We start from the raw sequence: 14,455 nt of genomic DNA, 5'->3' as shown, positions 1-14,455 counted from the left end.
AAGCGTGTCTGGTAGCAGGGCAGAACGCGGAAAAGTCGCCGCATGCAACAGTAAGGCGGCTGGTTCCGCGTCCAGCGCGGTGGTTTGCATGCGGCAGCGAGTGTCTGGTGTGGCTGAGTCTGTTAGTGCACACAGGCTTAGGAATACACGCGCGCGCTGAGAGGCAGAATTCTTATACTGGGCAGAGAGAGTCAGCTGATCACGCCGATCAGCTGACTCCAGAGCAGGATACTATTGGTTGATCAATTAGGGGTGGTGCTGGAGAGCACTACTCCATATATAGTTACTGCTGGCCAGTTGCAAGTTGTCTGCCGTTGCGAACACTACGTGGAAGCATCAGACCTCAGTCAGATCCAACAGTGTGTTTGAACCAGGAGGACCTGGGAATTCACACTGAGCCAGATTACTTGAACTGTTATTCTGTTTATGCTTAAGCTAGTTCCAGGGTGCTGAGACCACGGACCTCGCACTCAGACTAGGGAACTGTATTATCATTTGTGTTATACTCCAGACTAGTTCCAGGGTGCTGAGACCACGGACCTTGCACCCAAGACTAGGGAACTTGTGCGATCATTTTGTTATACATCAGACTAGTTCCAGGGTGGAGAGACCACGGACCTCACACCCAGACCAGGCATTGTTTGATATCTGTTATTACTTATTGCTTTCTTGACTACTCCTCTGTCCTCTGATTTGGTACCTTGCACATCTGATACTCTGTTGCCAGACCCTGCTTGCCTTGGATACCTTATCAGCCTTCTGTCTTTGTACTTTATCTGTCCGTGTGTTACCGACCAGGCGTGTCCGACCTCGAGAGCTATCTCTCCTCTTAAGAGATAGTCTGACATACCACTGCTATGCAGACGACACCCAACTAAATCTTTCCTTCAAGCCTGGTGTGACAGACCCAACTCTAACTATAAACGCCTGCTTACGTGAACTACAGCAATGGATGAATGACAACTGGCTGAAACTAAATGCAGACAAAACTGAAGTCCTTCTGATTGGAGGGCAGAGCATGATAACAAAACAACTTAACTTGCAGTCTTCACCACTGGGAATAGGAGGCACGGATCTGCGCAGCTCTGATCATGTGCGTAGCCTGGGAGTTCTAATTGATGGGGATTTAAACTTCAGAACTCAAATCTCTGCTGTGGTGAAATCATCCTATTTTCACCTGAAGAACATTGCAAAAATCAAGCACCTTATCCCCCCAGAAGATCTGCCAACCTTAGTCCACGCCTTCATCACATCCCGACTGGACTACTGCAATGCTCTATACACTGGCCTTCCAAAAAAGGCCTTGTACCGCCTACAGCTGATACAGAATACTGCTGCCAGACTGCTAACCAACCAACCCCGTCACTGCCACATAACGCCAGTCCTGCATTCCCTTCACTGGCTACCTATAGAATGGAGGGTCCTATTCAAGATCGGCCTACTGACATTTAAATCCCTGAATAATCTAGGCCCTGGATACATGAAAGATATGTTACAGCTGCGTAGCAATCCCCGCATTCTCAGATCCACAGGTTCTAATAATCTAGTCATACCCAGAGTCCACTTGGAAACTTTTGGTCCCAGAGCCTTCTGTCATGCTGCCCCTACGTTTTGGAACTCCTTACCTCAACAGATCAGGACAGCCCCATCCCTGGACGTGTTTAAATCCAGACTGAAAACCCACCTGTTCAGTTTGGCATTTGCAGAAATATAACTTTTGTTGTGTGAATACTTCATCCTACTAATTACTGAATCTGAGAGAGCCTAAGCGCTTTGAGTCCTATGGGAGAAAAGCGCTATAGAAATGTTATTGTATTATTGTATTGTATCTAGATCAGATAGTGACATCCACCTTCAGGTGTCACTCATTCTCTGGCCCTTCCTGTCTCCAGCCTGACTCCACCCCTTGGAGAGTCTCAGGCTGCTGGAAGGTTCCTGTGTTCTCCGAGCAGTGTTCCTTACTGCCTATATCACCTGCCCAGCAGGTGCATTACTCAAAGTACTACTGTTACACCAAACACTTACATACCCTTAGGTGTCCAGAGGTTAGTAATATATCTGTATTATCGGCGATTCTGCAGATTGTCAATAATCGGGTATATAGCTGCATTCTTGGTGATACTGCAGATAACCAATAATCAGATTCTCTCTGCATGCTGACACCAATCGTTACACCATCTCTATTAGTGACACGGCTACACATCAGGCTTTATACTTACAGCATAGATGTTATTTAGTATATATAAGAGATTCCTGTGTACCCATAATACATACAGCCACAATCAGATGTGTATATCGGACTTTAAAAATACGGGGACTGCTTTATTGAAGCAGCACAAGTAACTAATTTTGATTGGTTTATTTCATTTTTGTGGACTAAGCACAGCTATTACTGTATGTATAAATTATTTATGATGACTATTATCTGAGAAATAGAACATTTTATCATATTTTCTATTTTAATTACAGTTTAACCACTTCCCGACCGCCTAACGCACAGAGGCGGCCGGGAAGTGTGCCCTGCAAGGACCAGCTCACCCACAGAGGCGGCGGTCCTTGTAAGGGCATGGGCGGAGCGATCGCGTCATCCGTGACGCGATCCTCCACCGGCGCCTGCCGCCGCTCACCCGCCGCAACATCCCGCCGGCCATACGGAAGCGCCAGCGGGATGTTAACCCCGCGATCGCCGCATACAAAGTGTATAATACACTTTGTAATGTTTACAAAGTGTATTATACAGGCTGCCTCCTGCCCTGGTGGTCCCAGTGTCCGAGGGACCACCAGGGCAGGCTGCAGCCACCCTATGTCGCACCCAAGCACACTGATTTCCCCCCCCCCCCCCTGCCCCAGATCGCCCACAGCACCCCTCAGGACCCCCCCTGCCCACCCCCCAGACCCCTGTTTGCACCCAATCACCCCCCTAATCACCCATCAATCACTCCCTGTCACTATCTGTCAATGCTATTTTTTTTTACCCCCCCCCCCCCTGATCACCCCCCACCCCTCAGATTCTCCCCAGCCCCCCCCCCAGACCCCCACCGCCTGTGTACTGTATGCATCTATCCCCCTGATCACCTGTCACCTGACAATCACCCCCTGTCACTGCCACCCATCAATCAGCCCCTAACCTGCCCCTTGCGGGCAATCTGATCACCCACCCACACCAATAGATCGCCCGCAGATCCGACATCAGATCACCACCCAAGCGCAGTGTTTACATCTATTCTCTCCTCTAAACACCCACTGATTACCCATCAATCACCTCCTATCACCAGCTGTCACTGTTACCCATCAGATCAGACCCTAATCTGCCCCTTGCGGGCACCCAATCACCCGCCTACACGCTCAGATTGCCCTCAGACCCCCCTTATCAATTCGCCAGTGCAATATTTACATCTCTTCTTCCCTGTAATAACCCACTGATTACCTGTCAATCACCTATCAATCACCCATCAATCACCCCCTGTCACTGCCACCCATCAATCACCCCCTGTCACTGCCACCCATCAATCAGCCCCTAACCTGCCCCTAGCGGGCAATCTGATCACCCACCCACACCAATAGATCGCCCGCAGATCCGACGTCCGATCACCTCCCAAGTGCAGTGTTTACATCTGTTCTCTACCCTAAACACCCACTAATTACCCATCAATCACCCCCTGTCACTGCTACCTATCAGATTAGACCCCTATCTGCCCCTAGGGCACTCAATCACCTGCCCACACCCTTAGAACACCCTCAGACCCCAGCCCTGATCACCTCGCCAGTGCATTGCTTGCATCTATTCCCCCCTCTAATCACACCTTGAGACACCCATCAATCACCTCCTGTCACCCCCTAGCACACCTACCCATCAGATCAGGCCCTAATTTGCCCCGTGTGGGCTCCTGATCACTCGGCCAAACCCTCAGATCCCCTTCCGATCACCTCCCCAGTGCATTGATTGCATCTATTTTCCCCTTTAACCACCCCCTGAGACACCCTCAATCACCTCCTGTCACCCCCCTAGCACTCCTATCCATCAGATCAGGCCCAATACAACCTGTCATCTAAAAGGCCACCCTGCTTATGACCGGTTCCACAAAATTCGCCCCCTCATAGACCACCTGTCATCAAAATTTGCAGATGCTTATACCCCTGAACAGACATTTTGAGACATTTGGTTTCCAGACTACTCACGGTTTTAGGCCCGTAAAATGCCAGGGCGGTATAGGAACTCCACAAGTGACCCAATTTCAGAAAAAAAAGACACCCCAAGGTATTGTTAGGTGTATGACGAGTTCATAGATTTTATTTTTTGTCAAAAGTTAGCGGAAATTGATTTTTGGTTTTTTTTTTCACAAAGTGTCATTTTTCACTAACTTGTGACAAAAAATAAAATCTTCTATGAACTCGCCATACACCTAACGGAATACCTTGGGGTGTCTTCTTTCTAAAATGGGGTCACTTGTGGGGTTCCTATACTGCCCTGGCATTTTAGGGGCCCTAAACCGTGAGGAGTAGTCTAGAAAACAAATGCCTCAAAATGACCTGTGAATAGGACGTTGGGCCCCTTAGCGCACCTAGGCTGCAAAAAAGTGTTACACATGTGGTACCGCCGTACTCAGGAGAAGTAGTATAATGTGTTTTGGGGTGTATTTTTACACATACCCATGCTGGGTGGGAGAAATCTCTCTGTAAATGGACAATTGTGTGTAAAAAAAAAAAATCAAACAATTGTCATTTACAGAGATATTTCTCTGTAAGTTAGTGAAAAATTACACTTTGTGAAAAAAAACAATTAAAATCAATTTCCGCTAACTTGTGACAAAAAAATAAAAACTTCTATGAACTCACCATACTCCTAACGGAATACCTTGGGGTGTCTTCTTTCTAAAAGGAGGTCATTAGTGGGGTTCCTATACTGCCCTGGCATTTTAGGGGCCCTAAACCGTGAGTAGTAGTCTTGAAACAAAAATACAAAAATGACCTGTGAAATCCTAAAGGTACTCATTGGACTTTGGGCCCCTTAGCGCAGTTAGAGTGCAAAAAAGTGCCAAACATGTGGTATCGCCGTACTCGGGAGAAGTAGTATAATGTGTTTTGGGGTGTATTTTTACACATACCCATGCTGGGTGGGAGAAATACCTCTGTAAATGACAATCTTTTGATTTTTTTTTTTACACACAATTGTCCATTTACAGAGTTATTTCTCCCACCCAGCATGGGTATGTATAAAAATACACCCCAAAACACATTATACTACTTCTCCTGAGTACGGCGATACCACATGTGTGGCACTTTTTTGCACCCTAACTGCGCTAAGGGGCCCAAAGTCCAATGAGTACCTTTAGGATTTCACAGGTCGTTCTGCGACATTTGGTTTCAAGACTACTCCTCACGGTTTAGGGCCCCTAAAATGCCAGGGCAGTATAGGAACCCCACAAATGACCCCATTCTAGAAAGAAGACACCCAAAGGTATTCCGTTAGGAGTATGGTGAGTTCATAGAAGATTTTATTTTTTGTCACAAGTTAGTGGAAAATTACACTTTGTGAAAAAAAACAATTAAAATCAATTTCCGCTAACTTGTGACAAAAAAATAAAAACTTCTATGAACTCACCATACTCCTAACGGAATACCTTGGGGTGTCTTTCTAAAATGAGGTCATTAGTGGGGTTCCTATACTGCCCTGGCATTTTAGGGGCCCTAAACCGTGAGGAGTAGTCTTGAAACAAAAATACAAAAATGACCTGTGAAATCCTAAAGGTACTCATTGGACTTTGGGCCCCTTAGCGCAGTTAGGGTGCAAAAAAGTGCCACACATGTGGTATCGCCGTACTCGGGAGAAGTAGTATAATGTGTTTTGGGGTGTATTTTTACACATACCCATGCTGGGTGGGAGAAATACCTCTGTAAATGACAATCTTGATTTTTGTTTACACACAATTGTCCATTTACAGAGTTATTTCTCCCACCCAGCATGGGTATGTGTAAAAATACACCCCAAAACACATTGTACTACTTCTCCCGAGTACGGCAATACCACATGTGTGGCACTTTTTTGCAGCCTAACTTCGCTAAGGGGCCCAAAGTCCAATGAGCACCTTTAGGCTTTACAGGGGTGCTTACAATTTAGCACCCCCCCAAAATGTCAGGACAGTAAACACCCCACAAATGACCCCATTTTGGAAAGTAGACACTTCAAGGTATTCAGAGAGGATCATAGTGAGTCCGTGGCAGGCTTCATTTTTTTTGTCGCAAGTTAGAAGAAATGGAAACTTTTTTTTTTTTTTGGTCACAAAGTGTCATTTTCCGCTTACTTGTGACAAAAAATAATATCTTCTATGAACTCACTATGCCTCTCAGTGAATACTTTGGGATGTCTTCTTTCCAAAATGGGGTCATTTGGGGGGTATTTATACTATCCTGGAATTCTAGCCCCTCATGAAACATGACAGGTGGTCAGAAAAGGCAGAGATGCTGGAAAATGGGAAAATTCACTTTTTGCACCATAGTTTGTAAACGCTATAACTTTTACCCAAACCAATAAATATAGGCTGAATGGGTTTTTTTTAATCAAAAACATGTTTGTCCACATTTTTCGCGCTGCATGTATACAGAAATTTTACTTTATTTGAAAAATGTCAGCACAGAAAGTTAAAAAAAAATAATTTTTTTGCCAAAATTCATGTCTTTTTTGATGAATATAATAAAAAGTAAAAATCGCATCAGCAATCAAATAGCACCAAAAGAAAGCTTTATTAGTGACAAGAAAAGGAGCCAAAATTCATTTAGGTGGTAGGTTGTATGAGCGAGCAATAAACCGTGAAAGCTGCAGTGGTCTGAATGGAAAAAAAGTGGCCGGTCCTTAAAGAGACTCCGTAACAAAAATTGCATCCTGTTTTTTTATCATCCTACAAGTTCAAAAAGCTATTCTAATGTGTTCTGGCTTACTGCAGCACTTTATACTATCTCTGTCTGTAATAAATCAATGTATCTTTCCCCTGTCAGACTTGTCGGCCTGTGTCTGGAAGGCTGCCAAGTTCTTCAGTGTTGTGGTTCTGCTATGAACTCCCCCTTCCAGCCCCTCTATGCACACTGCCTGTGTGTTATTTAGGATTAGAGCAGCTTCTCTCTTCTCTTTTACAAGCTGGATAAATCGTCCTCTGAGCTGGCTGGGCTTTCACATACTGAAGAATTACAGACAAGGGCAAAGCTGTTTGCAGGAAGAAACAAGCAGCCTGAAACTTCAGTGCATGAGAACAGGGGGAAAGAAACACACAAATGATCTCTTGAGATTCAAAAGGAAGGCTGTATACAGCCTGCTTGTGTATGGATGTATTTTCTATGTGTGGACATACTGTACATCAACCTACTTCCTGTTTTGGTGGCCATTTTGTTTGTTTATAAACAAACTTTTTAAAACTGTTTTTAACCACTTTTAATGCGGCGAGGAGCGTCAAAATTGTGTCAGAGGGTAATAGAAGATGTCCCCTAACGCACTGGTATGTTTACTTTTGTGCGCTTTTAACAATACAGATTCTCTTTAAGGGGGGTAAAGCCCACGGTCCTCAAGTGGTTAAATTCATTAGGAGTCGGAGTCGGTGCATTTTTTCCCGACTCCGACTCCAGGCACCCAAAATTGCCCCGACTCCGCAGCCCTGGGATTAAACAAACATATGGCCGTGACCATCAGTGGAAAGTAGATTAAATATAAAAAAAGTTCTCATCACACATAAAAATATCTATACATCTGTAGCCCACTGTAGACAAAGAAACAGCTGCTAGAAATTAAATTTTGAATAGATATAATGCAGTCTTTAGTTTAACAGTATTCCTATACTAATTAGTAGTAGCCTGGCTTTACAGGAAGACAAAGTGACAGCCCAAGAATTTAGTCAACCAGTGACGAGAAAATTCTCAAAATGTAACTGTCGGGCATAAAATCAATTCTGGAAAACCAGTAATAAGGATGCTAAACAGGCAATCCAAAAGTTAAAAATCACTCTAATGGTGGCCATACATGATACAATTTTTTCATGCAATCTTACCATTTCTATGTAATATAAGGGACCTGCCTAAATTATCCTTTCAGTATATTCACTTAATTTACCCTTATACTACATAGAAATGGTAAGATTGCATGAAAAAAATTGTACCATGTATGGCCACCATTAGATTCTTATCCATAAAATAACATTCCCCAGTTTCTTTGGCTCTTATTTGGTACATCTGCCACACAAAGGAAGTTGCAGGGCAAGCTGGGTTGTCTTTTTTTTCAGATCTTTACTTTCCCCTCAGACTTAACTACTGCAGTCCGATTGGCTGACGCCTCTTTCCCTCATGTTTTCTCCTCCCACACCTCTGTTCTCCTCTGATTGTCCAATATTTCTCATGCTGAGACCTATTGCAGAGCTGGGGAGTGCCTGAAGACTGTGACGAGGGCGGGCAATGCATACACAATCAGGCAGAGGAAAATAAGGGAGGAAATTACATAAGGATTGGCTTCAAAATAGACACAGTTAAGATGAAGAAACCCAAGAAGGATTTTCTCTTTTTTTAATATAGAAAAATCACTAAAATGAAAATGTGGAAAGTGCAATACATATGCTATGTAAGTAGAGCACTATTTATCTACTTACATGTGTTTTTTTTTTTCTGAGATAGTATTGCTAACAGCTCCTCTTAAAAGAGCAACTGTCAGGCATAAAATCCAAAATCAATTCTCTATTTCTACCTGTTAAATATGTAAAAAGGTTGCAAACCAGGCAATCCAAAATCAATCTTACTTTTCTTTTTCAGAAGAATATCATTCCCCATGTTCCCTGGCTCTTATTTTGTACGGTTGCCAGACAAAGGAATTTGCAGTGCATGCCGGGTTTTTTTCCCCCTCTTGTCAGCCTGATTGGCTGAAGCCTCTATACCGCCCGGTTTTCCCCTCCCATACCTCTGTCCCTCTCTAATTGGCTGCCCCACTATGCTGGTGTTATGTCAGATTGTGCTGACAACACCGGTCAGATCCTGCTGGATGCTAGGGTGCAGGGAGGGGGGCCGGCACCTATCCTCTGTCCCCTCCCTCCTGTGTGCCACCGTCCAACCCCACAATCTCGCTGCATACCTGCATACCACCCCGCAGCATTACAGAGCGCAGCAGGGAGGAATAAAGGCAGCGCACACAAACTCACCTCCACCTGGTTCAAGGTGCTGGAGTTCCCGTCTATACTTTCTACACTACCGCCACCCCGTAATTCCTTCTTTTCAGAACGAGCTCTAGCGCCTGATCTGATAAGCAGGAATTACAGGGCGGTGGTAGTGCAGAGAGTATAGATGGGAACTTCAGAGCCTGGAACCAGGTGGAAGAGAGTCTGTGTGGGCTGCCTTTATTTGTACAGCCTGCATTTTGTAATGCTGCGGGGAGGAGGGGGATGCTGGCGAAAGAAAGAGGAAATTACATCAGGATTGGCTTCAGCCTGGTGGAACCAAAATGGCAAATGCCAGGAGCAGAATTGTCTTGATTTACTATATAAGATTCACTGAAATCAAAACGTTGATAGTGCAATACATATGTTACCTAAGTAGAGCAAGTATTTATATATGTGTTTTATCTCCTAAGATAGTATAGCTGACAGCTCCTTTTCAATTCAGCTAACTGCATTTAACTTAGAATAACCACTTGGCTTAATAATTCCACTGAAAAATTGAAGAATATTTAGTAGTTACCTGCATTTGGAAACCACTGTTCCGATTGCTTTTAGGAGTTCTTCCTATAAAACAAGAAGTTTTGAATCAGGATGATACCATTTATTGGCTAACTTAGAGATGGATAAACAGCGAGCTTTCGACTTATAAAAAGCCTTCGTCGGACTGGTACATAATGGGAACTTAAAGTGTGGAAAAAGTAGCATAGTTATACTAAAACACAACTCAGCACTAAAATCCCAATTTCACTCAATCTTTTTTAGATACATTGTGAAAAAAGTTAGAACCTATTTATGGATATAGATATTATCTGTATAGGTTTCTTTTCTTTTTTTTTTTTTTTACAATTTTCCTGAAATTAATGTAATTACCTTCAATAATGCTTTTTGGCAGATAGATGGCTCAAAAGAATTCCCAACATATCCAATCTGATTTTGTTCGTTTTTCTGATCGATTTTCTCATAGAAGTGAATGGAAATTGATCGGGAAAAATGAACGGAGAATCGATCCGCCAGTAAAGGCGTTTACACACGCCATACCGCTGCCATACCGCTGCCAGTGTAGGCAGGTGTCCCCTGTATTGCCAGCAGCCTTTACTCACCTTCCAGGCTCCAGCGATGAGCAGCTCTAGCCCCCTCCGCTCTGGCCGGCATCCTCGCCTTGCTCTGCCGTTTAATTCCGGGTCACGGCTTGAAGACGTCATCAAGCCGGGACCAGACACTTACGTCAGAGCAAGGTCGGAGCGAGGGGAGTGACGATCGCCGGGGGTACGTCAGCAAGGTGAGTGGACATGGGCGTCCGCACGTATGGCAAATTCGGGCGGACGCCCCCCCCCTGGCCGGCCGCTGCCCACCCCTGGCCGATTTGCGTCTGTCAGAATAAGTAAAAGATTACTGGCCGCGGCAGCTTGTCATGTGCGCATGTGCGGCAGACACCGAGATCGTGGTGAGTTGAGATCCCGGGTCCCCGCACCAAAGCCTCAGACTGCAGCCTCCCTCTCTCTCTCTCTCTCTCTCCCGACCAATCCATAACCTCCTTTCTTAGCTGGCACCTCTCTTCAGCAAATAGAAGAGAGGCAGCCAGCCATGTGTGACACGCCCCCACATCAGAGTCCCGACTAGCACAGAGTGGAGACCGCTCTGTAGCCCCCAGCAAACCAGCATGTGCAAGTCTTCTACTCTTTATACTGCGGTCATCCAAAAGGATGGAACATGCAGTGATCTGCACTATCAGCTAGGAGAGAGCTGAGCTGGTGAGTGCAGCAGCATTACTGCTGGAGAATGTCTCGTCTGTGAGTTATGGGGGAAGAGAAGCATTTCTCCAGAGTGAGGAGGCTGTGGACGATTACTAGGAGACCTTGTGTAAAGCAGGGGAAAGACAGAGAGTAATTGCCCCTTCTCTCATAATAAAGTAAACATCAAGAGAGGAGACTGCAGCTGAGCTAGGTGTAATAAAATCACCATGTGGCTCTGAAAGGGCAAAGTATTAATCAGGGCAAGAACTTCTTTTCATAGTAAATGAACTGTTGTGAGCTGCTCAGATGGACGTATAGCAGCAACAGCAGTTCTGTGTGTTTATCTGATGGAGGAACACTTCATAGGCTGCATACACAAGCAGGAAGGTTCAGATTTACTTAGCCGGGGCTTCTTCCAGCCCTCAGCAGTCTACCAGGTCCCTTGCTGTGAGTCTGATTCCTTTCATGGTGCTGCTGTCCCCATTTAAAAGATCCGGCTACTATGCATGCGTGGACGAATCAGCGTGCCTCCTCTATCGCGCTCCTGCGGCCTGGAAGCCTTCAGGACTTGCGCAGTTCACAAAGATTTAAACTGCACACGTACAGAACGCTGCTGGTCATAGGAGTGTGATAGAGGAGTATCATGGATGAACTTATGCATGTGGTGTACTCAGATCTTTCAGAGGGAACAGCGGCACCATGGAGGGAATCATACTGCAGCGGGCTGGAAGGAGCCACAAGTAAGTAGGTCTGATCCCTCCATACCCCCACCACCAACACATCAGTCTTGCTTTAAAGGAAACATCCAAAGTAAACAACAAAAATCTACTTAGCTGGGGCTTCCTCCAGCCCGTGGCAGCCGTTCTGTGCCCTCGCCGCAGGTCCGGAGGCTCCCGGTCTTCTCCCCTGATGTAGCCGACCTCGCCAGGTCGGGTTCTGAGTCGGCTTCTTCTGCGCTTCACAGCGCAGGTCACGTGGTCCAGCTGATGTCATCAGGACTGTATTGTGCAGGTTTCGTAGTTCTGCGCCTGCGCAGTACCGTCCTGATGATGTCGGCCGGACCACGTGACCCGCGCGGTGGAGCGCAGAAGATGCCGACCCGGAACCCGACCTGGCGAAGTAGGCTGCACCGGTGTTGGAGGGAGCCTCTGGAGCGGCGGCGAGGGCACAGAACGGCTGCCACGGGCTGGAGGAAGCCCCAGGTAAGTGGATCTTTGGTTTTTTTTTTCTTTACCTTGGACACTCACTTTAAATGTTCTTCAGCCTACAGGCTTTAATAGAGGTTCCCCTGTACTATACGTGTGTACAATTTCACTGTCACGACTGGGGGAGGGGGGGGGGTCCCTGTCACTACCTGAACTGGGGGGGTCCCTGTCACTACCTGAACTGGGGGGCTCCTGTCACTACCTAAACTGTGGGGTCCCTGTCACTACCTGAACTCGGGGGCTCCTGTCACTAACTAAACTAGGGGGCACCTGTCACTACCTAAACTATCCAGGTCAGCCAGCCCAGCATCACCGCCATCCAGGCCAGCCCAGCATCACCGCCAGCCAGGCCACAGCATTACTGCCAGGCCTTTCGGCACACACATCATCCCCAAGCCAGTTAAAAACAGTATTGCCAGGCCAGCCAAGCACAGCAGCCAGTAGAGGAGAATTCAGAAGCCAGGTGAGAGGTGTCTACCATATTGAGGGGGCATTCTGCCTATTTATGTGAAACGCTGTCTATTTATGTGCCTCATGACTGCTGAATTTGTCTTGTTGGGGGCCTCATGATTGCTGAATTTGGCTTGTTGGGGGCCTCATGATTGCTGAATTTGGCTTGTTGGGGGCCTCATGATTGCTGAATTGGTCTTATTGGGGGTCACATGGTTGCTAACTGCAAGACTATGAAAAAAAGGTGAATCATCATCATATGAGACAATAGCATTAAACCTACTTTTTCAGCTTTTTAAAACAGAAAATTAAACTGGGAGGTTCTAAAACAATTAAACAATTTTATCCATCCTACTCCTGAAAAATGTATTATCTTCACAGTTTATTTTCAACTTGGATTTTCCATATTGTTCATGTACGAGTTAAAACGTTTGTATTTAGTTTAAATTGCGGTTGGCACTTTGCAATAGATAAGTGACTTTTGGGTTGCAGTTTGGGTACTCGGCCTCCAAAAGGTTCACCACCACTGTCCTAATCTAATGTCCCACCATTGCTAAGTTCATGTAATCTTGTCTCCACCCGCGACCACACCCACATTCTGGTCCATGACCACACCCATTTTTCAGTTTATATCGCCCCAATTATACCCCTACTCTTTGGCTACTTTCTATCCCCCCCCCTTTTGCCCCCCCCCCCCCCCCCCCCCCGGAAAATTTCCTGCGGACGCCCATGTGAGTGGACCCTCTTCTTCCCCTCCTACCGCCGCTGCTGCTCTATTAATGATCACTACGATCCACCAGTGATCATAGTGATCCCGTGATCAGGAGCCAATTCCTAGTAAGCACGTCTGTTACCCTGGTGGGGTTTCCACAGTCATACTGAAGGAAGGCACAGGGAGTAAAAAAATAAACTATACAGAAATGATAATTATTAAGAAGAAACTGAATTAGGTCCATACCTTTCCAGCCCACGTCCGTCCAGGAAGACCCTGCAGAAGAGTAATGAGAACCATTCCCAAGTGTGGAGGTACCAGAGAGCCAGTTTGCTGCTTGGCTATGGAAGCCACAGCAGCGGCACCCTGTGCTTTCATTTTCCATGATGGAGACTGCAAAGCTTTCTGGGTAATGTCAATTAACTCCTTCATGTACAGACGGATGCCGCCACTGATACTTCCTGTAAATATATCAGAGCAAAGCAATTTGAATATATTTTAGGTATGATGTTGAAAAAAAGCACAACCCACCACAACATTCCCATAATATGGTATAGTTCACAGGGTGAACCATTCAGAATTTGAAAACATACCAGGCACATTCTCCTGCCACACTTCTCTCCAAAGGTTTGTGTCATCTTTTTCTCCTTTTTCTTCATCAGTTACCTCATGCATAGCAAGGAATGCCAGTGGTAACACAAAGGCTGCATGGTTCTTCAGCACATCAGGACTGTAGCGGCTGATGGCATGAACAGTTAAAGTGCACCCAGTTCTATATACCGGCTCTGTAGGGACAAAGTAGGACATAAAGATATACTGAAGTTATCTTGAATCTTACTATTTTCCCAGGCAGCTATACTAGAATTGTTGTGTAATTAGTTTAACCACTTCCCAACTGAGGTGTTTTACCCCCTAACCACCAGAGCAATTTTCACCTTTCAGCGCTCCTTCCATTCATTCGTCTATAATTTTATCATTCCTTATCGCAATGAAATGAACTATATCTTGTTTTTTTCGCCACCAATTAGGCTTTCTTTAGGTGGGACATTATGCCAAGAATAATTTTATTCTAAATGTGTTTTAATGGGAAAATAGGAAAAAATGTGGGAAATTTTTTTTATTATTTTTCAGTTTTCGGCCTTTATAGTTTTTAAATAATGCATGCTACTGTAA

At 45.4% G+C, this 14,455-nt stretch overlaps 1 protein-coding gene across 2 annotated transcripts in view; it reads right to left on the bottom strand.

The window, feature by feature from the left end:
* Nucleotides 1-14,455, bottom strand: part of ECPAS (Ecm29 proteasome adaptor and scaffold) — a 184,324-nt gene that overhangs the window by 29,215 nt on the left and 140,654 nt on the right. For both annotated transcript variants that reach the window (XM_068234316.1, XM_068234317.1), the window contains 3 exons: nucleotides 13,876-14,067; nucleotides 13,529-13,743; nucleotides 9,703-9,746 (listed from right to left, as the gene is read on the bottom strand). In XM_068234316.1, coding sequence (XP_068090417.1) covers nucleotides 9,703-9,746; nucleotides 13,529-13,743; nucleotides 13,876-14,067 — 451 coding nt within the window. The remainder of the gene's footprint in view (nucleotides 1-9,702; nucleotides 9,747-13,528; nucleotides 13,744-13,875; nucleotides 14,068-14,455) is intronic.

Source organism: Hyperolius riggenbachi, chromosome 1 (assembly GCF_040937935.1).
Source record: "Hyperolius riggenbachi isolate aHypRig1 chromosome 1, aHypRig1.pri, whole genome shotgun sequence".
NCBI lineage: Eukaryota > Metazoa > Chordata > Amphibia > Anura > Hyperoliidae > Hyperolius > Hyperolius riggenbachi.
Note: the sequence above shows the minus strand (reverse complement) of the source record. Positions and strands in the feature narration are given on the sequence as shown.